The sequence below is a fragment of the Apodemus sylvaticus genome, chromosome 1 (assembly GCF_947179515.1).
Source record: "Apodemus sylvaticus chromosome 1, mApoSyl1.1, whole genome shotgun sequence".
NCBI classification, from domain to species: Eukaryota; Metazoa; Chordata; class Mammalia; order Rodentia; family Muridae; genus Apodemus; species Apodemus sylvaticus.
The window spans coordinates 96540461-96564284 of NC_067472.1; the positions used below are offsets into that span (position 1 = coordinate 96540461).

At 45.7% G+C, this 23824-nt stretch overlaps 1 protein-coding gene across 3 annotated transcripts in view; it reads left to right on the top strand.

Annotated features, from left to right (window-relative positions):
• Nucleotides 1–9789: 9789 nt before the first annotated feature.
• The window catches only part of Trim66 (tripartite motif containing 66), a 52497-nt gene continuing 38462 nt past the window's right edge, over nucleotides 9790–23824 (top strand). For 2 of the 3 annotated variants that reach the window (XM_052175288.1, XM_052175298.1), the window contains exon 1: nucleotides 9790–10024. In XM_052175288.1, the coding sequence (XP_052031248.1) occupies nucleotides 9793–10024 (232 nt within the window). In that variant the 5' untranslated portion in view covers nucleotides 9790–9792. Of the gene's footprint in view, nucleotides 10025–18978; nucleotides 18984–23824 lie in introns of all 3 variants that reach the window. The other variant, XM_052175307.1, reaches the window with a different exon arrangement.

The window sequence follows — 23824 nt, forward strand, 5'->3', positions numbered from 1 at the left end:
CATCTTTAGAGTGCCTATTAACAATTTACAAAATCTAGCTTCATTTTTTTCATGAGACAAAAGACACGGAAGAACTGTGTGACTTGTCATAGGTTATAAAGTTGGTAAGCTACAGACCGAGCCTGGACCTAGCCTTACCCTTTCCTCCCCAGATTCCTGACTACTCCCTTTTGACCTCACAACACTGTGACCTTCATCTCTCTTTCATCTCACAGGCATTAATCGTATACTGCCTATGGCCAGCAGAAACGGGAGGTCTGAGAATAGGGATCAAGATTTAAGAAGAGACCTGCTGCTGTCCCGAATGTTCAAGGAATGAGCCATATTACTTAGAAACTACCACTAGGAAGATGTTCTGTTGATGGACATAAGCTAGCTAGGAAGAGCCTTAGGAATAGAGGGTAACATTAAGTGGAATGTTAGTGAGGCCTGGAGCAAGTATCAAGTCAGGGCAAAGGGCAGAAATAGAATCCTGTTTCTGAATAGTTTGCCAAGTGCTTTGGTTATAGAGGAGCTACATCTTCTCCTCAGGACCCCTGGCTGAACCTCACCCAGTAGTCTTAGTGATAGTTTGATCTCTAGAAGTATTTTGGGAATTTGTCCAGCTGTGGTTTTTCTAGACTGCTCCCTTTCTTCTCGCTAGGCAATCAACCTGTTGATTCATGGGTTCCTGTGCTTCTTGTTCTGCAAAGACAGCTTCTTCAGGTTTACTAGCTCGGACAAAATAGAGAAGGCTCAGTTCAAAGTTGAACGGTAGCCAGATGTTAAGACATTAGGTCACCTCTCCCTCCCCACTGACCTTGAACATGACATGTGAGAATTGTCCTTTGTGACAGTTCTGTGAAGTATAGCACAGCTTTGTGACATCGCAGGCTTTTGAGCTACTTCACAGGTTTGGGGCTCAGAAAACACTTGTGGGCTGAAGAGAAGAGAGATGATGGCAGGCAGCAGCCGCCCGGTGAGGCAGGTAAATCTCAGCTCTCTCCTCCTGTGCTCTTGGCCACACACTATCTTCTGAAAGAGCGCCCTGGTGGCCTCTGTCCTTTTCTCTTCACTCGGGGTACTTCAGCAGCTTTTCTTGGAAGTATGAGTGCTTCCAGACCTGTCTTCTTCCTATTTATGAAGGATATGTTTTTATTTATGTGAATCTATGCTGCAGAGGGGTCAGATGATCCCAGGATCCAGCTGGAGCTACAGGTGTGTGAGCCACCTGGTGAGTTCGCTGGCACCTGAGCCTGGGTCCTCTGGAAGAAGGCAGCCAGTTCTCCTAAGCACCGAGGCATCTCTCCAGCCCCATGTCTTGTCTTCTTGCTCTTCATCTTTAGTTGGATATTTGGAAATAATATGCTGCTGTCCCTTAAAAGGAGACTGCTGTTCTGGCACACACCACGGGTCTTTAGTCCGAGTACTGGGGAGGCCAGATCAGGTGGATCTTGCTGCATTTGGGGCCAACCAAGGCTACATAGTGAGAGGTACAAAAAACTTGGAAGTCCATATGTAGTCTATATGTAGAGGTGTTTTTAACTGTATATACATTTTATACTTATGTACACATGCAACAGGAAAAATACAACATGAAAAGAAGTTCTGAAAAAAAGCACAAACATCTCAAATCATAGCCTCACAAAGCCATAGGAGAATTTCCAGATCATGTTTAGATTGTAATGAAGCCATCTGCAGAGTTGATGACTCTGTGTGTGTGTGTGTGTGTGTGTGTGTGTGCAGAGTATGCATGGATATAGGGCAGTGTGCACATACGTGGAGGCCAGAGATGTAGTTTGCTTCTAGGTGTCATCTTTTGCTCTCTGCCTTATTCCCTTGAGACAAGGTCTTTCATAGTTTGACAAGGTGTGGCTGGCTATCAAGTGCCTGGGAATCCCCAGGCTTTCACGGCCAGGACTCTAACCACTGAGCCACCTCCTGATCCCCACGTCAATCCTTTTATAGTCGTATTTTATTTAATTCCGTGACGTGTTCTGTATCATTGCCCAGGAATAAGGATTTGCTCATCTTATTTCTTGTGGTTCTGGAAATCAAACCCGGCACCTTGAGCAGTCTAGGTAAGCACTATTACTGAGCTGTGACCTCAGCTTCAGATTTATTTTCCACAGCTGTAGAGTAATTTGCCTTCAGCCTGTGCTACAACATACTTAGCCACCCTGTGTATTTTGTTTTTGTGTTTTGGTTCTTTGTTGTTAGAGACAACAGTCTCTAACAGCAGTGAGCATTTTGTATAATGGACTTTTTTCTTTTGGCCAATAACTTGTCTAGAATAAAATCCCAGGAGAGAGATTATTGGACTATAGGTTATGAACATTTTTTTTTTTTTGAGACAGGGTTTCTCTGTGTAGCCCTGGCTGTCCTGGAACTCACACTGTAGACCAGGCTGGCCTTGAACTCAGAAATCCACCTGCCTCTGCCTCCCAAGTGCTGGGATTAAAGGCGTGCGCCGCCACCGCCACCACCACCAGGGCGGTTATGAACATTTTTATGATTCATCTTACAATACTATTTTTTTCAGATGGGTTGAACCAATTTGTACGCCAACAGTATGTACAGTTTCTAATTCCACTTCAACTTCCCAATGCTCAGAGCTTTGGTCGGCTATTTCAGTGCTTTTTGATTATAGCATTTAGGGTGCAGGGAGATCCATGGGCTAATGTGTGAGCTAGCTACATTTCTCTCTCTCTCTTTCTTCTCTCCCTTCTTTCCTTCCTTCCTTCTTTTAGTTTTTTGAGACAGGATTTCTCTGTGTAGCCCTGGCTGTCCTGGAATTCATTCTAAGGACCAGGCTGGCCTTGAACTCAGAAATCCACCTACCTCTGCCTCCCAAGTGCGAGATTAAAGGCTTGTACCACCACGCCTGGCAGGTGGAGTTTCCTAAAGCATGAAGCAAAAGACAAAAACTAATTTGAGGATTATGATTTCCACTCACGTTTCTTTCCCATATTGGACTGTGTTTGTTTTAAATCTTGCTGTACTGCCTGACATTTGTAACTATACTGACTTTACACTCCTACATTTTTTCTGACATGTTGGAGAGACATTGTGGTGGGAAACCGTGCCATTCAAGTCCAGTACAGTGAAACAGTAAGAGAAGCACACTCATGTCTCAGAGACCAGCTTATCAAGTGCAAACAAGACAGGCTTAAATACCCACGTTTAATTCAATTTCACAGTATTCAGTTCCTGAGAACACAGAAGCATGGGCTCATTTTCCTGCTCTGCAAATTCTAGAAAGAAAGAGCATGGTCTCCTTGAATCTTTTTTTTTTTTTTTAAATCTTTGAATGAAAAAGTATTATTCAGTCCTTCTCCTTACAAGTGCTGATTGTGTGTATGTACTCAGTACTGACACTCCACAGAGATGCCAGGTGCTGAGGGGGGTGGGAAGAACAGTAAACAAAGGCGAGAAAGTCATACTACAGAGCTGTGGCCACAGGACTGGATCTAAGATGTCCAGCAACCAAACAGAAAATGTGGGTTGGCCCTCTGGCAGAGTGCGCATTCTTGCCAGCATTTCTCACTCACTTTCCCACGGACATAAGCACTATTTTTTGATGATAATTTGAACTTGTTTACCCAAGCCAACAATGTTTGGGATTCTCATCCCGGCGTGATGTGCAGTGGTTTGCCACATCATTCGTCAGAAGGTCAAAGATATCCAGCAACCGTTCCCTTACCACAGATCTCCCGATGTGCTGCAAAGTTAAAGGTAGTGGCCTGTAGCAAGGTAATGTTGCACACAAGGGTTCCCTGTCCTTCCACACTATTTAGGTGGAGTTTTATTTAGTTTAGGTTTCCCCATGGTGGAGTGCTGCTAGTGTATGTGGAGTCATGGTGTTTTCTTATTCTGTTAAAACTCACTGTGTTTCTATATCTTGGATCTCTGTTGTTGCTGTTGTTTTTTTTAAGATTTATTTTTTTGAAAATTTTTTAGATTGTATTTATTTATGTATATGAGTGCTCTATTTGCATGTGTGCCTGTGTGCCAGCAGGGGGCATCAGATCCCATTACAGATGGTTATGAGCCACCACGTAGTTGCTGGGAATTGAACTCAGAACCTCTGGGAAAGCAACCAATGCTCTTAACTGCAGAGCCATCTCTCTGGCACCTTGGTTTTTGTTGTTGTTGTTATTGTTTGTTTGTTTGTTTGTTTGTTTTGAGACAGTCTCACCATGTAGCTGGTTGGCCTGGAATTTGCCATATAGACCAGGCTGCCCCGCCATCTTGGATGCTAAGGTTAAAGGTTTGCACCACCACACCCAGCACTAATGTTCCCCCATTTGTGCTATTGGGGATGTGATGGGACCTTTGAGAATGGATCCTCGTGGGAGGCCTTTAGGTCATTCTAGGTGGAGTCCTCCCAGGCTCCTGTCTATCTGATCACACTCTGGGATTGCTGCTAATGCTGAGTCAAAGTAAACCCTTTCCCTACATAGTGAGATTATTTCAGGTTACAATGATAAAAGATGACTGAAATAGTTACCGACTTCTGTCTGTCTGTGTGTCTATGTGTGTTATATGCATGTATGTGGACGTGTGTGTTTCCTCAATGGCTTCTTCACCTCACTTTTTGAGTTTGCCAGTGATCTCTCCAGGTCTGCTGGTCTCTGCCTTCTGGGAGGCACAGACTTCTCCAGCCAGGTTTTATATGGGATCGGGAGATTTGAACTCAGGTGCTCATGCTTACTTAGCAATGACTTTACCTACTGAGCCATCTCCCAGTCTCAACATTTTATTTTTATTTTTTAAAGATTTATTATTATATATAAGTACACTGTAGCTGTCTTCATATACACCAGAAGAGGGCATCAGATCTTAATACAGATGGTTGTGAGCCACCATGTGGTTGCTGGGATTTGAACTCAGGACCTCTGAAAGAACAGTCAGTCCTCTTAACTGCTGAACCATATCTCCACCCCCCCTTTTCTCTTTCTTTTTTAAAAAGATTTATCTATCTATCTATCTATCTATTTATTTAATATATGTGAGTATACTGTTGCTATCTTTAAATACACCAGAAGAGGGCATTGGATACCATTACAGATGGTTGTGAGCCACCATGTGGTTGCTGGGAATTGAACTCAGGACCTCTGGAAGAGCAGTCAGAGTTCTTAACCTCTGAACCATCTCTCCAGCCCCAGTCTCAACATTTTAAAGTGCAAATAAAAACCTAGATTCTGGTTTTTTGAAAAAAAGACAGCCAGGCAGTGGTGGCACATGCCTTTGATCCCAGCACTTGGGAGGCAGAGGCAGGCAAAGCTTTAAGTTCACGTCTAGCCTAGTCTACAGAGCAAGTTAGAGGACAGCCAGGGCTACACAGAGAGACCTTGCCTAGAAACCCCCCCACCAAAAAAAAAAAAACTTAACAAAAAGAAGATTTGGTAACACTGGACACAGACTCATGTGGAAACTTTATGTAGGAAGCCATGCCTCTTGTAGAAATTAGAATTTGGTATCCCTGGATTAAGTATAATCTTCCAAACTAAGTCCTCTGTCCAGAGGAAATGTCCCCAAGCTACAGGGAGGAGCAGAGGAGAGGGACATGAAGGGTCTCTTCACCTTTCCCATCCTCAGATCAGAAACTACTGCCGAGCTATGCTTTAAACCTCTCATCCTCCGAAACCAAGAGTGAAGTAGCCATCTCTCTCCACACCCTGCACAGTGCTCACTGGCGATGGTCTCACATCCCCGAGTGTCCAGGATATCACGTGAAGTCTGATGTAGCAGTTTCTCTAAGTGTGACCTGTAGACCCCGAGGGGACCCCTTCAGTGGTTCATAAGTTCAAACATTTTCCGTAACAATATTAACATGATCTTTTTACTGGGTTAACATGTGCATGGATGGCTCCATCAGTCACACCCCACCTGCAGTCAGGAATCAGAGATGTGAGTCTGATACTCAGGTCACATTCTCTCTTATCCAGCCCGGGCCCATGGCACGATGTGGCCCATGCTCAGGGAGTCTTCTCTGTTCAGGAAACCTTTCTGAAAACACCCTCCATGCAGAGGTGTGTTTCCTTGGTGATTCTAAATCTCATCAGGTGGACAACGAAACTTAACACGATAGTCCCACACCCTGTTCTCTTGATCCTCAACCACAGCATTTGAAATTTTATTTTCATCTCATAATGCAACGTTGACGCTATCTCCAAATATCCCCATGGTCTTTAACAGTCTCAACATTATTCAGTAGTTCAAAGAACAAAGTCTCTGCTGAAAGTCAGGACAGATCCTTAAATGTGTAAGTCTCTAGAAAATCAAAACAAGAAGCATTCTATAAATCCCATGTATAGTGACATGTATAGTCCCATGGGACTATACATTTCCATTCCAAAAGGCTGAAGTGGAAGACACCAAGACAAGGTCAGACCACAGCTGAAACCCAGCAGGGCAAACACCTCATCCTGCAGCTCCATGTCCAACTTCTGTTGGAATCATCTTGACTCCAGAGGGCTTGGGTAGTCCTGTCTCTCCAACTCTGCTACCTGTAGCACATACGCCTCTTCACTCCACCGCTGTGGCTTTCCTTGGCAAACTCCCAGGGTTCTGGAATCAGTAACTTCCTGGGATTTCCATTTCAGATTAGGCTTCACCTTACAGACTCGTGCAGTGGTCTCAGGGACTCCTTGGCCCCTGTTCTTCAGTGACCCTGACACAAGCCTCCCCAGTTTCCTGCTCTGGCATCCCTCATGACTGTAAAGCAGAATCACGTGGACAGAGCTGCTAGATTCTGCTGCCAAACTGAGCCACCTTAAACCACAGTTGCTCTGGTGCCTCAGTGCGCTGATCCTGGAAAGGGACTTCTCCGGGCAGTTGTATTGAGCAGCTGGGAATGGTGGCACATGTTTTTAATGCCACCCCTTTGAAGACAGAGGCAGGTAGTCCTTATTTGTTTGAGGCTAGCTTGATCTACATAGCAAGTTCTAGGCCAGCTAGAGCTACAAAACGAGGCACTATCTTTAAGGAGAAAAGGGGGATTTTAAGCCACAAAGTTGGAGAGTCATTGATCTACTGTAGCCAACTCACCCACACACCTAAACCTGCTAAGAGACCCTCTTGCCTCTCCTGGAGCCACTCTGGCTGCTCTTAGGAAATACCTGCCTGGATGGGGCCCACAGGACGGGAACGCCCACCCTGTGGGAGCACAAAGGAGCTTTGGCTCATGGAGGGCACTGGAGGGACCAGGGATGTTTCAAGGGAAAAGTAGTATAACCTGTTTTGACCTAGAAGGCTGGGATGGAGGTGGACAAAGCCCAGATGATCCTTGTGTTATCCGTATGTCCAGGGGCTTTCCCGGGCTCCCACAAGGAGGACTGGAAATACTTACTAGTCTAGATGACCTTTGGGCTTTCTGTATGACAGAGACAACCCCAGATCTTCCCTCTAGGCCCATGGCTTTCAATAGAGTTCACAACCCCTTTTGGGAGTAGAATGACCCTGTCACAGGGGTCACATATCAGATATCCTGCATATCGGATATTTACATTACAATTCATAACAGCAAAATGGGGCTGGTGAGATGACTCAGCGGTTAAGAGCACCGACTGCTCTTCTGAAGTTTCTGAGTTCAAATCCCAGCAACCATGTGGTGGCTCGCAACCTTCTGTAATGAGACCTGACACCTTCTTCTGGAGTGTCTGAAGATAGCTACAGTATGCTTACATATAATAAATAAATAAATCTGAAAAAAGACCCTATTTCTATAACAGTAGCAAAATTACAGTTATGACATAGCAACAATGAAATAATTATATGAGGAGCTGTATTAAAGGCCGCAGCTGTAGGAAGGTTGACAACCATTGCATAGGCCCTTAAGATAACACATGTAACCCATCTCTAGAACCCATGGAAGAAGTGACATGTACTTTAGGACAAGTTTCAGTGTAATTATGCCTCCTTGTGTATGTGGGATTGTGTTACACCAGGAATTTTTTTTTTCCAAATTGTACTGTACTCTTAAGTATGCCTTAAAATCTGCCTGGTTTCAGACTCTAGAAGTTTGAACCGACACTAGCTACTGAGTCATGCTGAACACGATTTCCTTCTTGCCTCATTGTGGATCACTACGCTGTGGGGCCTGGGGTTTGCAGAGACCTCCCACAACGTCCATCCATCTGCATGGTGGTGCCTTCCTGGACTCCAGAGGCCTGGCCTCCCCAACTCTCAACTCCATTTTCCTTAGTGGACTTAGTTCTTAAAGAGCTAGACTAGCATAATTGCAGAGTTCCAGGCAGACTAGATGACATAGTTATTAAATAAAGATATTTATTAAATAATATTCTAAAAAGTAGATATAAAAGTAGACACAGGCTCCTTTTGGTCATAACTTATGAGATTATAGAACCATTGTTCAAACATGATAAAACCCACAAAACCCAAGCATCCAGATTAGCAGTGTTAATTTCATATGCAGATAAAGTTTTGTTGAACTAAATTCACCACTGCAATTTAAACATGCTTCTCACCGTGTAGCTAAGTTTGGTAAACACAATAATATAATGTCCTACGGTGCCATTTAAACTCCATGTGGCAAGAACTTATGGTTGTCATGCCTGCCTGTCCTTATTAGCTTCGGATAAGCAGCAGTGTTTGCTGTGAGTGGGATCATATGTTCAACACTGTCCCTAAAATCTTAAGGTAAACATATAAATGACATGACTAGCTATGCCTTTAAGGCACCACTATTAGAGAGAAACAGTATTTAAGCAAATTACTGAAGGTCCAGAGCAATGGCTCAATGGTTAGAGCAATGGTTGCTCTTCCAGAGGTCCTGGGTTCATTTCCTACCACCCACAATGGCAGCTCTTAACTCTTTGCAACTTCAGTCCCAGGGATTAGACACCATCTTCTGGGTTCTGTGAGCACCAGGTACATACCCGATGCACAGACACACATGCAGACCAAACACCTATACTCGTAAAATAAAACCTTTAAAACCCTACAACAAAAAAATGGCGCTGGAAAGATGGCTCTTACAAAGGACTTGGTGTTTGGTTCCCAGCACCCACATCAGGCAGCTGTTGCCCTCTTCTGGCCTTTACAGGCAACTGCATGTATGTGCATCTGTAAATATGCGGGGAAAACACACAGGTGAGCGAGCGCGCGCGCGCGCGCGCGCGCGCGCACACACACACACACACACACACAATTTAAAAATAAAACATTAATATTAGAACTCATGAAAAAAAAAAACAGCTCATGAAAGGATCTGAGCCTGAGAACATTCCAGCAAACCAGAGTGTCGTATCTAGAATCAGGCTGACCTGTGTTGGAATTTGAACTTTGTGCATTATCTTGTGTCTGAGACCCTCATCTTCCTCAGCCGGTACCTCCTGATTTATTTAATTTGTAAAAGTGTCATGACCTCTATTTCCAAGGGGAATTTGTGAGGCTTAATCTAGGTATGTAAGCTTGGCACTTTAGAAATTTTCAACCCTTTTCCAAAAGTAAACTCGGATCTCTTCGGTCACCAGGTAGGAGAGGCGCCGGTGGTTTGGCGCAGTTTTGAAGCCTATCAAGCTTCCTTAGAGACTTAGAACCTAGCAGACACCCCCAGGATTGGATTTTACGTGGAGATGCCGGACTCTTTCTGAGCTCGGGTACAGGGTTGAGACTGAGGGTCGTGACCTGGACCTCCAAGGCTTTCTCTTCTTACTTGTCCAAGGAATTCTCCCATCAAAGAATAAGTCCCTCTGCCTTGTGCTTCACTTGCAGGGAGTGGCGCTTGCCCGCTCTACACGATGCCTCACCCCCAAGGGTGTCAGTGGAAAAGCCCGTGCCGCAGACATGGGTGCAGACATGGGCCCAGGCCTGGGTGCGAGCCTTCCAGGGCAGCCACTCTGCTCTCCAGATGAACGCGTGGAGGCTGTGTCACCGACCTGCTCTATGTGTGGACGGGACCTGCGAGCTGAGGGCTCTCGGCTCTTACCGTGCCAGCATCTGCTCTGTAAGGATTGCTTCCAGGGCTTCATGCAGGAGCTAGGACATGTTACCAGGGCTTACGGGACAACGCCAGGTGGTAAGTTCAAAATCCTCATGGTTCGCCTCAGTCTACAGGTCAGTCCTCCTCCTGTTTCATAGGAACAAGCTTCAGGTGAAGAGGGAGTCAGATCTAAATGCCCAAGGGATATTCGTTGCTGAAAGCATCTCTGGGGAATCCAAGAGACACAGCAAACTCTCTGGGGTTTGTAAGCTGGGGACCTTTCATCTCTGGGGTTTCCTCAAGTCGGTGGCAGACTAGGAAGCCTTTGAAGATTTTGATTCAGGGTTTGATTGCCTCCATCCAAAGACGGAGAGGGTGTGGCCTGGCGTCCTCAGCCTTTCTGGCGGAGAGGGAAGGGCTGGCCTCCCAGCGCTGGTCAGGGACAGATTCTGAACAGGAACAGAGCTGAACTAAGCACTGTTGAAACTGCTGCCCGGCAGGGGGCCGAGTACCTTACTCCTGGCTGTCAGGTTTCCTAGGAAACAGTCTCACCGAGAGCTGTGAAGTCCCCAGGGACCAGAAGCAGGTCCCCTCCTTTCAGTGTTCCTGGCAGGGCTCGTGAGCTCAGGCAGTGTGGAAATCTACAGAGGGAGTCAAAACAGGAGCGTGCCGGCTTCATCTTCACTGTTTAGTTTGTTTTCTACAGTATGACTAAAATGATTTGTAACACAAATCGAGGTTTTCTTTAAGTTATCTGGGCTAAACATGGACTTTAAATCTGAGTTTTGATTCTCTGAACCCATGGCAAGAAGGTAATCTCTTTTAGTCTGCTGTGAGTTTAGAGTACAGATAAAATAGGATATATTTTTAATTTTTCTTTTCTTCTTTGAGTCAGAGTCTTATGATGTCAGTAGACCTGGGCCCCAAAACGTTATATCTGGGCCCCAAAAAGTCACACTTGGCCACCCATCTTCATAAGCCAAATTAATAGTGAAAAGCAGAAACAGGAGATATATCTACTGTGACCTCTTTGGCAAGAGGTGAGGCGATCCAGTCACCCACTAAGTCTATCTTCTGGGTCCTGACAGGAGCATAGGGTTTAGGGTTTAAATGCAAGGCCCGGGATACTCAGAACTAAGCAGTCTGGTCAAGATGTGGGCCTCTGTCCATCATGGTCTCAGCTCCTGTCTCTCCAGTAATGTCTCCAGTAGTCAATTTCCCCCAGGCTGTTCCAAGGCTTCATTCATTTTCTCTTGAAGCTGGAGATTGCTAGGGAAATTCTAGTTTCTGAGGGTCCACTCTTTCAGGAGTCTGGCACAAGTATCTCCTCAGAATATTTTCATTCCTGCCAGACACTCAGTTTATAGTGTTGTGGCCATGCTGTCCTAGAACTTGATATGCAGGTCAAGATAGTCTCAAACTCATGGTGATCCTCTGGCCCCAGATTCCAAAATGCTGGGATTATAAGAAAGTACTACCATACTTGGGAGGCATAGGCAGATCTCTGTGAATTTGAGGCCAGCCTGGTCTACATAGGAAGTTTCCAGGACAGTCAGTTACATGGTGAGCTTTTGTATCAAAAACAAACCACTTTGTATGTGTGTATATACATACATAAATAATATACATACATACATACATACATACATACATACATACATACATACATACATAGTTTATATATTGTTTGTGTGTGGAAATGCGTGTGTGTGTGTGTGTGTGTGTGTGTGTGAGTATGTGTGCATGCGTGCACACACACAAGGCATAGGCTACTGGGGTGCACTGCCACACTCAGCATTGTATGTGGGTACTGGTGTGCATCTCTAATACTTGCTTTCATATTTAATAAATGATAAATATATATGCCAAAGAATTGTTTTAAAATTATTTCCTTTATAATTTGTTATCAGTAAATGTTTGATTTATATGCCCACTTTATATCCTCATAATACCTGGGTTTACGTAAGATTTCTCGGACCAAAAGAGGTTGCAAATGGAAGGAGTTTAAGATGTCTTCACTTAAACAATTCTGGAAATACAGTAAATTTATAGAGGGTGAATCTGGAAAATGTGTTACTACCTAGGCTATATATAAAGAACTCCTCACAAGGCCAGGAGCTGTTGAAGGTGGCACCTAAAGTCAGACTCACGGTGACAGGAAATGTAATGGTGATTTCCAGAAGGACGTTGGGCTCAGGAAGTGGGTGTTTAATGGATGCAGTGTGGCAGGCTTGCCTTTGTATCTAGGTCTTTCTGCCATTGAATACCACAGTCCAGTATGTAGGCTGGCTGTTTGTCCCTTACCAGGTCCACGGTTTGCAAATATTTCCTTCCATCCTGTACGTTGCTTTTCTTCTTGCTGATGTACTAATTTTTTGTTTTTGTTTTGTTTGTTTGTGTGTCTGTTATTTTTTAATCTTTTTTTACAGCCCAGTCATTATCCCCCTACCAGTCCGCCCTCTGACTGTTCCTCACCCCATGCCTGCCCCCATGCCCTCCATCCTGTCTTTGAGTGGATATCCCTCACCCCAGGCCTCTGCTGTAGATGTGTCAGGGACCTCATATCAGCTGATGTATGCTGCTGGTTGGTGGCTCAGTGTCTGAGAGATCTCGGGGGTCCGGGTTAGTTGAGACTGCTTGTCTTCCTATGGGGTCGCCCTCCTCAGCTTCTTCCAGCTTTTCCCTAATTCAACCACAGGGCTCACCATCTTCTGTCCATTGGATGGGTGTAAATATCTGCATCTGACTCTTTCAGCTGCTTGTTGGGCCTCTCGGAGGACAGACATGCTAGGCTCCTGTCTGTAAGCACACCATAGTCAGTAATAGTGTCAGGCCTTGGAGCCTCCCCTTGAGCTGGATCCCAATTTGGGCCTGTCACTGGGCCTCTTTTCCCTCAGGCTCTTCTCCATTTTTGTCGCTGTAGTTCTCTCAGACAGGAACAATTCTAGGTCAGAGTTTTTGACTGTAGGATGGCAACCCCATCCCTCCACTTGATGCCCTGTCTTTCTACTGGAGGTGGAGTCTGTGAGTTCCCTCTCCCCACTCTAGGGCTTTTCATCTAAGGTCCTGAGAGTCTCTCACCTCCCAGGTGGCTGGTACATTCTAAAGCCCCCCTTCTACCTCCATTCTTTCTGCTGGCTCTAAGGGCTTCAGTCCTGTTCCCCCACTCCCCACAATACCCGATCACTTTCCCCTCCCCATCCCTTCTCCCACCTAGGTCCCTCACTCCCTCCCTCTGCCCCTCCCCCACTAATTGTTTTTTTTCTTCCTCCCAAGTGGGATTGAGGCACCAGTTTTTGATTATGATGAAATCTAACTTGCTTTCTTTTGTTGCCTATGACTTTGTTTTCATTTCCAGGAAATCATTACCATATACAATATGAGAAAGCTTTTTATTTTTCTTCTAAGAATTTTATAGTTTTATTTCTTGGGTCTTTGATTTTATTAAGGTTTTCAGTGTGAACTCAATAATGTTTCAGTATGTCTCAATAATGTTTTTTTTTTTTTTGTCTCAATGATTTTTTAAAACTAAAATTAGAACGCTGGCCAGGAGCGATGGTGCATGCGTTTGGTCCCCGCACATGGGAGGTAGAAACACGTGGATCTTTGTGAGTTTGAGGACAGTCTGGTTTACAAAGGGAGCTCCAAGTCAGTCACAGTTACATAGTGCGACCCTGTTTTAAAAAATTATAAAATTAGCCGGGCATGGTGGCGCACGTCTGTAATCCCAGCACTTGGGAGGTAGAGGCAGGCAAATTTCTGAGTTCGCGGCCAGCCTGGTCTACAGAGTGAGTTCCAGGACAGCCAGGGCTACACAGAGAAACCCTGTCTCGAAAAAACAAAAAAAAATTATAAAATTATCAAAAATTATAAAATGAGCACATTAATTCATATTAACAACAATTATTACAACCATATTTTCCTAATTATTCTAAGTACTGTGGGGAATCAGAATCTAAGATTTGGTATCAGCATATGTGGGTCTCTGAGTGCCCGTCCAGGTCTGCCTGCCACTTGCTGATGGTATAACTTGGGAAAGTTACTCCATTTCTTTTTCCCTCGTCCTCCTCCTCTTCCCCCTCCTCTGTCTTCATTTATTCTTTTTAATGCTGGATTTCATTTCTTTTCCATTTTAAAATTATTTGTTTATTTTTATTTTATGTGCATCATGCAGTGTTTTGCCTGCATGTATGTCTGTGTAAGGGTGTCGGATCCCCTGGGACTGGAGTTACAGATGGTTGTGAACTGCCGTGTGGGTGCTGGGAACTGGACCCAGGTCCTCTGGAAGAACAGCCAGTGCTCTCAACCACTGAGTCATCTCTCTGGCTTTAATGTTTCTTAAATATTTTAAAAATTTTTTGAAATTAAAATAGAATTACATAATTTCTCCTCTCCAACCACTCCTGTGTACTTTACTTGTTTCCTCTCAAATTCATGGCTATCTATCTATCTATCTATCTATCTATCTATCTATCTATCGATCTATCTATCTATAATTCCTAAATATAGAAATATAATGTAATTAGTCATTAATTTCTTTAATTATTGTTCTCTCACTATTTCTATCTATAATTCCTCAACATATAAATATAACCTGACTAGTAGTCCATATGTTACATATATGTATATATTTTCAAGGCTGACCATTTCATTATTGGATGATATGGGGGTTTCATCCCTGATGGAGACTATTTCTCCCACTCTTAGCATTCTTTGGTTGCCTGTTGTTCTTCATCTAGAGTTGGGGCCTGGTGAGACATCCCTGTTCCTAGTTAGTGTGTCTGTTAGTGTGGTCTTTGTTCAGGTCTTGTTTAGGTGTGGCGTTGGTGAGACTTCGTGGGCGTAGCTTCTTCTGACAATTTCTAGGAGATAAAATCTCCCAGCGAGCTCCCTGTTCCTCTGGCTCTTACAATCTTCCCACCCTCCTTTCTGCTGGGGTTCTTGAGCCTTAGGTGCAGGAGTGTGCTGCAGGTGTATCAGCTGGGCCTGGGTCCCACACGGTCATGTGTTCACTGCATTTTCATGGGTCGTAGTTTTCTGTAATGGTCTCCACTGTTGTAGAGAGACATTTCTTGAATGAGGGGTTCTTTGTGCTTGAAGGTTTTTGTTTGTTTGTTTGGTTTTGCCTATATGATGACAGTAGAAAATAGCCCATAGGAATGTTACTGTATGGCTATTTCTGGTTGTCATTTGACTATATCTGGAATGAACTACAATCCAGAATTGGAGGGCTCACCTGTGATGCAGATCTTGAGGCTGGAAGACACAAGTTTCTGTTCTGGATCTTGGCATGGAGATCTTGAGGCACAGTGGCTATGAAAAGCTTAGGCCCAGGCAATCTTACTACATTCCTTTAATCCCAGGCAAGGAGATCTCTGAGTTCAAGGTCAGCCTGGGACAAAGCAAGTCCCAGATCTAGGCATGGTGGTACACACCTTTAGTCTGGGACACACCTTCTACTGCAGGACTACATAGGGACATTGGAAGAAGGAAGATTCCCTCTTCTTCACCTGCTTGCATTTACTTGCCAGCACACCTCCTGGAATCTACTACCCTCGTGGGACTGAGCAACTACTAGATCCTTGCACTTCCCATTCACAGCTGACCATTATTGTGGAGTTGGACTCCAGACTGTAAGTCATCACAATAAATTCCCTCAATATGGAAAGACAGTTCATAGTTTTGTGACTCTAGAGAACCCTGACAAATACAGTTCCAAAATTTAAATGAGAACATGTACATAAAACTAATCTAGGAAAGCACTAAGAAATATGAAAATGCTGATATCTAGGCCGAGTCAAACCAAAATGGAGGGGGAAAGGCCTATAGATATAAGGACGCTTGATTCAGAAATAGAAAGGCAATTGATTATATAGTGCTATCTTATATTATTTTAAAATAATTAGAAATTATGTGTATGTTTGTATGCCTGAGTATGCGTGTATTCTACATGTGTGCAGAGCCTGCAGGGGTTGGAAGAGGGCATCAGATTATTGGAATCTGGAATTACAAGCAGTTGTGAGCCATCCAGTGAAGGTGCTGGGAACTGAACCCGGGTCTTCTGTAAGAGCAGCCAGTGCTCTTAATCTCCAAGTCATCTTCAGCCTGCATCTTATATTCTTACAAGATGATATACTACTCCATAGTAACTTCATTACTTGGAGTTACTATGACTATATGCTGCAGTGTTTGTTGGTTTGTATTGATCTCCTCCACGGTTATACACTGACTGCTATGTGCCAGGTCCTGTGCCATTTACGGTATAGAGATGAAAAGAAAGGCCTGCAACTTCAAGGAGCTGTTTTTCTAATTGAAAATGAATCAGTAAACAGATTTCTTAATGTACAAGCTCGGGAGCAGTAAATTGGGAGCTGTCTGTGTGCTTGGGACTGCTGGGTGTTAAGCTGATCACTCAATATCTTGTAAGGACTGAAAGAGTGTTATCCAAGCAAGCTGTCCGGGAAAAGGCAGGGCATCATCCCCTCTCTGGCAATTCTTGGGAGAAATGCCAGATTTGAACCTGAATCTCTGGGCGTAGTTTGTGATATTGTGCTTGGTTCCTGGTTCTTTGGAAAGAGCTCATAGCTGCCATTTTATCCCGCAGGGTCTCCAACACTCTAGGAGGCTTATCCCCTCCTGCCAGGTTTGTTTTTAAGTAAACTGTGGTAACAGCTAGAGGATGGTAGGGAGAGGAACAGAGGCTGTGGATAAATAGGTTCCCAGGGTTCCTGCCTCTAGCCAGATGGTGTCACGTTGTACAGGCACAAGTCCATCTTAGTGAGTGTTTCTCCCATTGCTGAGCAGAGCAAGGAATTGTCTTGTTGATGAGAATGGTCTTTGCCTAGACTTGGGGGTCTGTCCAGCTGTTATTCTATGTTTGCCCTTCAGTGACCCTTCCGTAGACCCTGTATCAGGTCGGCATGTTTTCTGGTTCTGCCACGCCACAGCCCAGCAGACTGTGCTATAGGCCCTGACCTTAAGTGAATACTCATTAACTGAGGGGCGTGGCCTCGAGTCCGCAGACCTCCGGTGACTCCAGCCTGGAAGGCACATTCTCCCCACTCCTGACCCTGCTTCTCTCTGCAGGTACAAAACAGCGAACACCCTGATACACACTGTACTGGGCTCTTAGGCCTGTGTCACCCGTTCTAAAGCTAATAGTTTTATAAGATAGTTAAAAACACCTGCAGACTCAGGAATGTATATTTTTCTCTGTTGAGGCAGGTTGCGGGACAGCTCAGGCTGTTCTTGGACTGTGTGGCTCTGCAGCCCTGTAGCTAAGGATGACCTTGGACCTCTGATACTGCTGTCTGATACTTGAATGTTGGGAATAGAAAGGTGTGCCTCCTTCACTGCTGGGCAAGATAGTTAAAGGCTACTAATGGAGACCAGAGGAAAGGCAGGAATTGACGTTTGCATCGTGACTAGGCCATGCAGCGTGGCGACTGGTGCTGTAGACGTCAGACACACTGGATACTGGGAAGGTATCTATCCATACAATGAGAACCCTGCTGGGAGTCAGACATTTCTTTATCTACACAAGACACTGAATACTTTATAAAAGCAGTGTTAGTGTCAGGTGATATTGCCCAACTCAAGGCCCATGCCAGGCTAAGCCAAGCTAGGATGTTCGCTAGGCTAAAAGAACTGGATGCATTTCCCCCTTTCCTTTCCTTTCCTTTCCTTTCCTTTCCTTTCCTTTCCTTTCCTTTCCTTTCCTTTCCTTTCCTTTCCTTTCCTTTCCTTTCCTTTCCTTTCCCCCCTCCTTCTTCTTTTTCTTCCTTTTGAGACAGGGTTTCTCTGTATCCCTGGCTATCCTGAAACTCACTCTGTAGACCAGGCTGGCCTCAAACTCAGAAAATCCCTCTGCTTCTCGAGTGCTGAGATTAAAGGTATGCCCCCCCACCACCCGGGTTCATGTATGATGTATTCAACAATGAGTCATTAGACTATAAGTCCATCATAAGTGGAAGAGCCTCCGTGCTTCCCCTAAGTCTCTCAGTGAAAATAGTCCAGGGTCAAACTCCGCCTGGAAAGTTATCTGCTGCGTACTTAGGGTCAATTTAGCTGGCTCTGCAGAAATACTGCCACAACTGACGTTTACCAAGTCCTAGCTCTAACTTCAAGATGCTGAAAGTTCTGTTGGTTTTAGTTTCTGCTTAAGGTCAAGGAGGATAACTAACCAGACATTTCCTTCCCCGTGTGAGGAAAAGGAACATTACTTTTCTCTGGTCAAAGAAACTAATTTGTGACTGAGAGACTGGTTTTCATACCTAGATTTTAGAAGTTACCCGTTTAGAATCTTTCTATTCTGATTTTCAAAGTAGAAGGCAGCATGAGATGTAAGAAGATCCCTGACCTGGAACTCATCTCTGGAGTTCACTCAGACGCCAGCACCGACAGCCTGGGCTATCCCAGCTCTCTCTGGCTTTCAAGGTTGAGCCTGAGAAGCGCTTTGAAACCCAAATAACCACTACAGCTAGTCCCATAGTTCCTGGATCGAGTTAAGGGTCACAGCATATTCCTTGTATACGGCTAATGCTGAAAGGGGAGTAATCACCGTCCCTTGGTGGGCAGGCCTTGGGGGCTTTGGGAAGACAGAGAGGAAGGGAAGTGATGCAAGATGCCACAACCTCAGAGTCAGAGAGGGAAACGGCTCTAATCTTAATGAGCGGCTCGGCTGGAGGGGCTCTAATGGCCCTGGTGTGGATGGGAGACAGCAGCACTGACTGCAGGGGCCTGGGAGGCAGCCGACTGCTGCTTGCTGTTTTGAGTATGCATGTTAAACAGCATGTCCAAAATAACGGGGTCTGAGGCAAACAGTACCCCAGGTCTCCCATGTGGAGGGTGGGCTGCCGACTTGAATGGAGCCATGGTGTGTAGCAGGTGCAGAAGCTAGAACTCTGGAGCCCTGTCAGCAGGTTGGCTTTTCAGTTCAAGAACAGTTTCCTCACCTTAATTGGCTCTCTGGGGCCCTAGGAGTAGCGTTGGCACCTCTGAACAGTCCCTGTTACTGGGAGAGCAATTCCCCTGGCGTTAGAAAGAGGTAGGCCGCGTTTGGGGGGATGTGCTTGTTGCACCTGAGAAACTATGGCTGGAAAGATTTGCAGAGGGAGGAAGTTCCAGGCAGCGGTGATTGGCAGGCAGTTTTGGAGTGACTGCTTGTCACTGGATCTTCTACTAGATGGGGGACTAATCGTGCCTAAGTGCTGTGGAGACCATGAGAGTTCATCTCTACCTGGCTACTCCACAGATGAGGCATCAGGAGGACAGGAAGGGCCTGGAAAACTGCTGAGGGCCACATGCTTGGTCATTTGCAGACCAGAGAATCAGTCAGATCCAGCTTCCTTACCTGATAACCCTGGGCTTGTTTGGGCTTGCAGGCTGTAGAAGCTGCACATCTATAGCCGGATGCTGCCTTGTGCTCCCTGCAGACACCCTTTCAAAGCCCAGTCACTGGGGTCAGTGGCCTTGCAGGGAGTGTGTCTGCATAGCCTCCTTTATATCAAGTCCTAGGCTTTTGCGTGACAAGAGACAGAGGTACCACTGGGTCAGAGAGTCTACCAAATGAGCGAGCCTGTGCTCAGCCTGCGTCTGCATCTCTTGTGGATATTTTCTTGGTACAGAAAGCAGGCACCATAACCAGGTAGTTCATCAGAGAATGAGGTTGTGAAGACCAAGGGCCAGACACATCGTACATTCACCTCTGCCCTCAGCCGGCCACCTGGCTGTCAGGCTTAGACTGTGTATCTTGCTTCAGATCAGCTGCTGGCCCTGCCTCCTAGCTCCTGGGTAGTCCTAGCTTACCTTATTCACACCTTCTAACTCTAGGCCTGTACTAAAGTCTCTGAGTTAGAAGCTGGGCCTAGTGGCCCAGGCCTGTAATCTCAGTTACTCAGGAGACCCAGGCAAAAGTATTGAAGACGCAAAGCCTTGAATGGACCACGGGGGGAATTAAAGCTGGTGGAACTCTGTTGGAAAAATGAAAAGTGAAAAGAAGACTAGGTATCTAGCTTAGTAAAGGGATAGTCTTAGCATGTGCAAGGCCCCAGGCTCAATCCTCAGGACCACAAAAAGAAATAGGAGAAAGAAAACAGGGACTCAGCATTGGTTGCAGTTCTATTGCAGTTCTGAGTAGAAGGCTCGGGGTCTTCAAGGCTCTTCCTAGTTTTTTCTCATCTTGTTTCCTGTAATTCCTCTGCGTGTCCTAGAGGGCCCACATTTTCACACTTACAACTGTGTGTGTGAAGGTCTCCCTTCCAGGTTAGTAGCATCTTACTCATATCTGAAGGCCTGCCTCCCATGCAAACCAGAGCTCACGGGTGGGTTTAGAAAAAAGCAGGACCCCGTAATCAATCAGAATTGTATCCTAGCATGGAAGATGGAGAAGACATTGTGAACTAGGGACAAGCTTTTCATCTAAAAGGGATGGATGGTAGCCAGTCATAAAATTTTTCTTTTCTTTTCTTTTCTTTTCTTTTCTTTTCTTTTCTTCTCTCTCTCTCTCTCTCTCTCTCTCTCTCTCTCTCTCTCTCTCTCTCTCTCTCTTTCTTTCTTTCTTTCTTTCTTGATTTGGTTTTTTGAGACAGGGTTTCTCTGTGTAGCCCTGGCTGTCCTGGAACTCACTCTGTAGACCAGGCTGGCCTAGAACTCAGAAGTCCGCCTGCCTCTGCCTCCCAGAGTGCTGGGATTAAAGGCGTGCGCCACCACTGACTGGCAAGAAGCTGTTTTATTGCTTGTATTTAAATCCATGTCTCAAAAACAAAAACAACAAAAAAAACCCAAAAACTATCCAGCCAGCCAAGGAACTCCTGCAAACAAAAACGACCCCCCCCAAACCAAACAAACAAAAAACAAAACCAGGCAGGCTGCAATTATGAGCATTGTTTTAGGCGTTGGAAAAGTTGGTGGTTCGAATCCATTGGTGGCATCAAGTAGAAATTGCTGTGCAGGAGCCACTCAGGGTAGAAAAATATGGATGAAAATTCGAGGTTGGAAATAATGTTAGACTGAGGCCCACAGAGAAGCTCACAGGTAAGCAGGCCCTAAGAGAGTTAACTTTGTCTAGGATAAAGGAACCTTGAAGGGAAGAATGGGACTCTGGATGGAAATTTTTCTAAGGGATCTTGACAGGTTCATGTTATCCCTGCAAAGTGGGAGCCATTGTGTTCAGTGGGGCATGATCAGATCTCTATTTTAAAAAGTCATTCAGAGCTGAGTGTGGTGTGAGCACACTCTGTTTATCTCAATATTCAAGAGGCAGAGGCAGGTGGGTCTCTGTGAGTTTGAGGCCAATCTGGTTTATATAGCAAGTTCTAAGGCAGAGGCTTACATAGAGAGACCCTGTCTCAAAACAAACAAAAAAATGTTATTCTGGCTTGACAAGTTTGCTCTCACAGCCTTTAATCCGGGCACTCGAGAAGTAGAAGCAGGAAGATCAAGAGTTCAAGGACAATATCAGGTACAATTGTGAGAAGATCCTGTCTCAAAACACACACACACACACACACACACACAATATCAGGTACAATTGTGAGAAGACCCTGTCTCAAAACACACACACACATAGACACACACACACACACACACACACACAATATCAGGTACCATTGTGAGTTTGAGGCTAGACTGGGTTATGTAAGACCCTGTCTCAAAACACACAGAGAGAAACACACACACACACACACACACACACACACACACACACACACACACACACACCTCTTATCTAAACTATGCAGAAAGACTACTAAGGCTGCCCAGGCCACAGCTTCCAGATTGTAAGGCCGTCTGGGAGTCTAAGAATTATTTGGGAACTTTGTTGAAATGCTAGGTTCTGTTTCTGAACCTGAGAGATTTGAGTTTGGTAAATTCAGTTGGTAAATTCAGGATTTCTAGAAAGCACTTCCGATTTGGAAACCAGGTAGGTCAAGGTAAGGCAGGGTGCTGTTTGATCTTCAGCGGTGTAGATGGCAGAGAAAACTGAGGGTTTACAAAGGATTTGGAAGTGATGCTCTCCATCTTCCCATTCGTGTCTCTGTCAGAACAGCCCATTCTCTTGACTCCTCACACGCTAGCTACCTTCCATGTCTTATTTCGTTCACACACTAATACTCTCGTTAGAGCAACTCTTTTGACCCATTGTGACAAGTCCTCTCACATTCAGGGTCTCATTTAACTTTCAACTGGATAAACTCCCTTTCTGACTTTTTTGTCCCTAAGATCAAGGTCTGAATCTTTTGTTTAGCATTCAAGGCCCTTCAGGAGCCTCTGCTCCTGCTTTCCCTGCCACTCCCCACCGCTGGTTGCTCTGTGCTGCTGTAATCATCCCGTTACTCACAGTATTGTCCTAGCCTGAAATCTTCCTTCCAACTCACCCCTGGCTTGTGTGTGACTGTCTCCCCGGGGAACAGAGAGAGCTGCTAGGCGACACCTGCCAGGACCTTTGTGCATCATAAAATATGTGTCTTCTCCATCTGAAGTCCTAATCCTCTGCTTGTGACGGACAATCGGTCACTATGGCAACTGGCTGTGACGTCACAGGATAAGGACTTCAGGTGAAGTAGCAGGAGCAGGTGAGTGTTTAGGAGACAGATTTCAGTGCCTGTTGGCGTTTCCCCACCCCCCACTCTCTTGCAGTGCAGGGGGCTTGGAGGGATCTCTCCGGCCCCTGCTGTTTTTGAAAATGATGCGGTAAGAGTGCATGTCTGGCATCTGCGTGCTGCAGCAGTGTGGGGCTGACAGAGTGTGTCAACTTGAGCTCCGGCTGTGCAGGCACTGCTGCTGCGGGAGCCTGTTATTCCATTCTGGATTGCTATTTTGATACCCAGATTGCATCATTCTTCCTACGTATAAACAGGGGGTCCCGAGGGCCCTGCAGCTACTCACTCCTCCACCAACACTGTTGTTGTGATGAGCTCTATTTAAATGAGCTGCCGGATCGGGGCAGGTTCCAGCCACATATGAGCACTGTCATTTTGGGGAACATGGAGGGCTGAAGGATTTTTGTGGATCCAGTCCTCAAAGGCTGGGGGTGACGGCCTCCCGAGCTGAGCAGAAGGCGGCAGAGCTAGTTCCTGAAAGTTGAAAAATCTCGTTTTCTTCCCTCTGAGCTTCTATTCAGAGGCACCCAGAGGATTAGGAAGGAGATGCAGCTAGGAAGAGAGGCGCCTCTTTGAGGTCTCCCTCTTGCTGCTCAGTTTGGGAAAATTGCTGCAGAGACTTGGAGATAAACAGGAACAGGAGGAGTCAACCTCGCTCCTTCTTGCGGGAGCATCTCAGGTGAGCTAGAAAAACGCAGCCCTGGCTGAGGACGCATCACAACAAGGAGAGAAAGGCTCCAGGCTGCTCCCCAAACCCCACCCCGAACCCCCGCTCCCTGAGCCTTAGGCCCCGTGGCCCAGCTGGCTTGCTGCATGCTGGGTGGGTGCTCCTGGACTCCAGGGGAGCACCATCCTCCAGGACTGGTGGTGGTCTCACCTGTCGCTCCTCCTCTGACTTCTCTCCCAGGTGTTGCTCTAATTACAGAGCAACAGGGTGACAGGTAAGCCTGGTGGCCGCCAGGGGCGAAATCGGCAGTGAACCTAGGTGTGTCTCAGATCAAAATCTGTCTTTCTAACAGGTACTGACATCTGAAGAATGTGTGCACTGTGTTTCTTGGAGGCAATGCTGCTCTGAACCATGGGGCTGTGGAGGGCTTCAAGGGCTTCCGTGGGGGCCTTCTCAGCATCCTGAGACTGCCGAGGGTGGGAGGGTACAAATGATTAGCGAGGCTGGCCAGCCTGCCTGAGCTTGGAGTGCTTTCTTTCCTTACTTGATGTCTGGCAGAGGCAGTGAGGCAGCATGTCTTATCTGTAGCTACAGAAGATATTCAGAGCTGCTCAGTGGTTTGAGGCT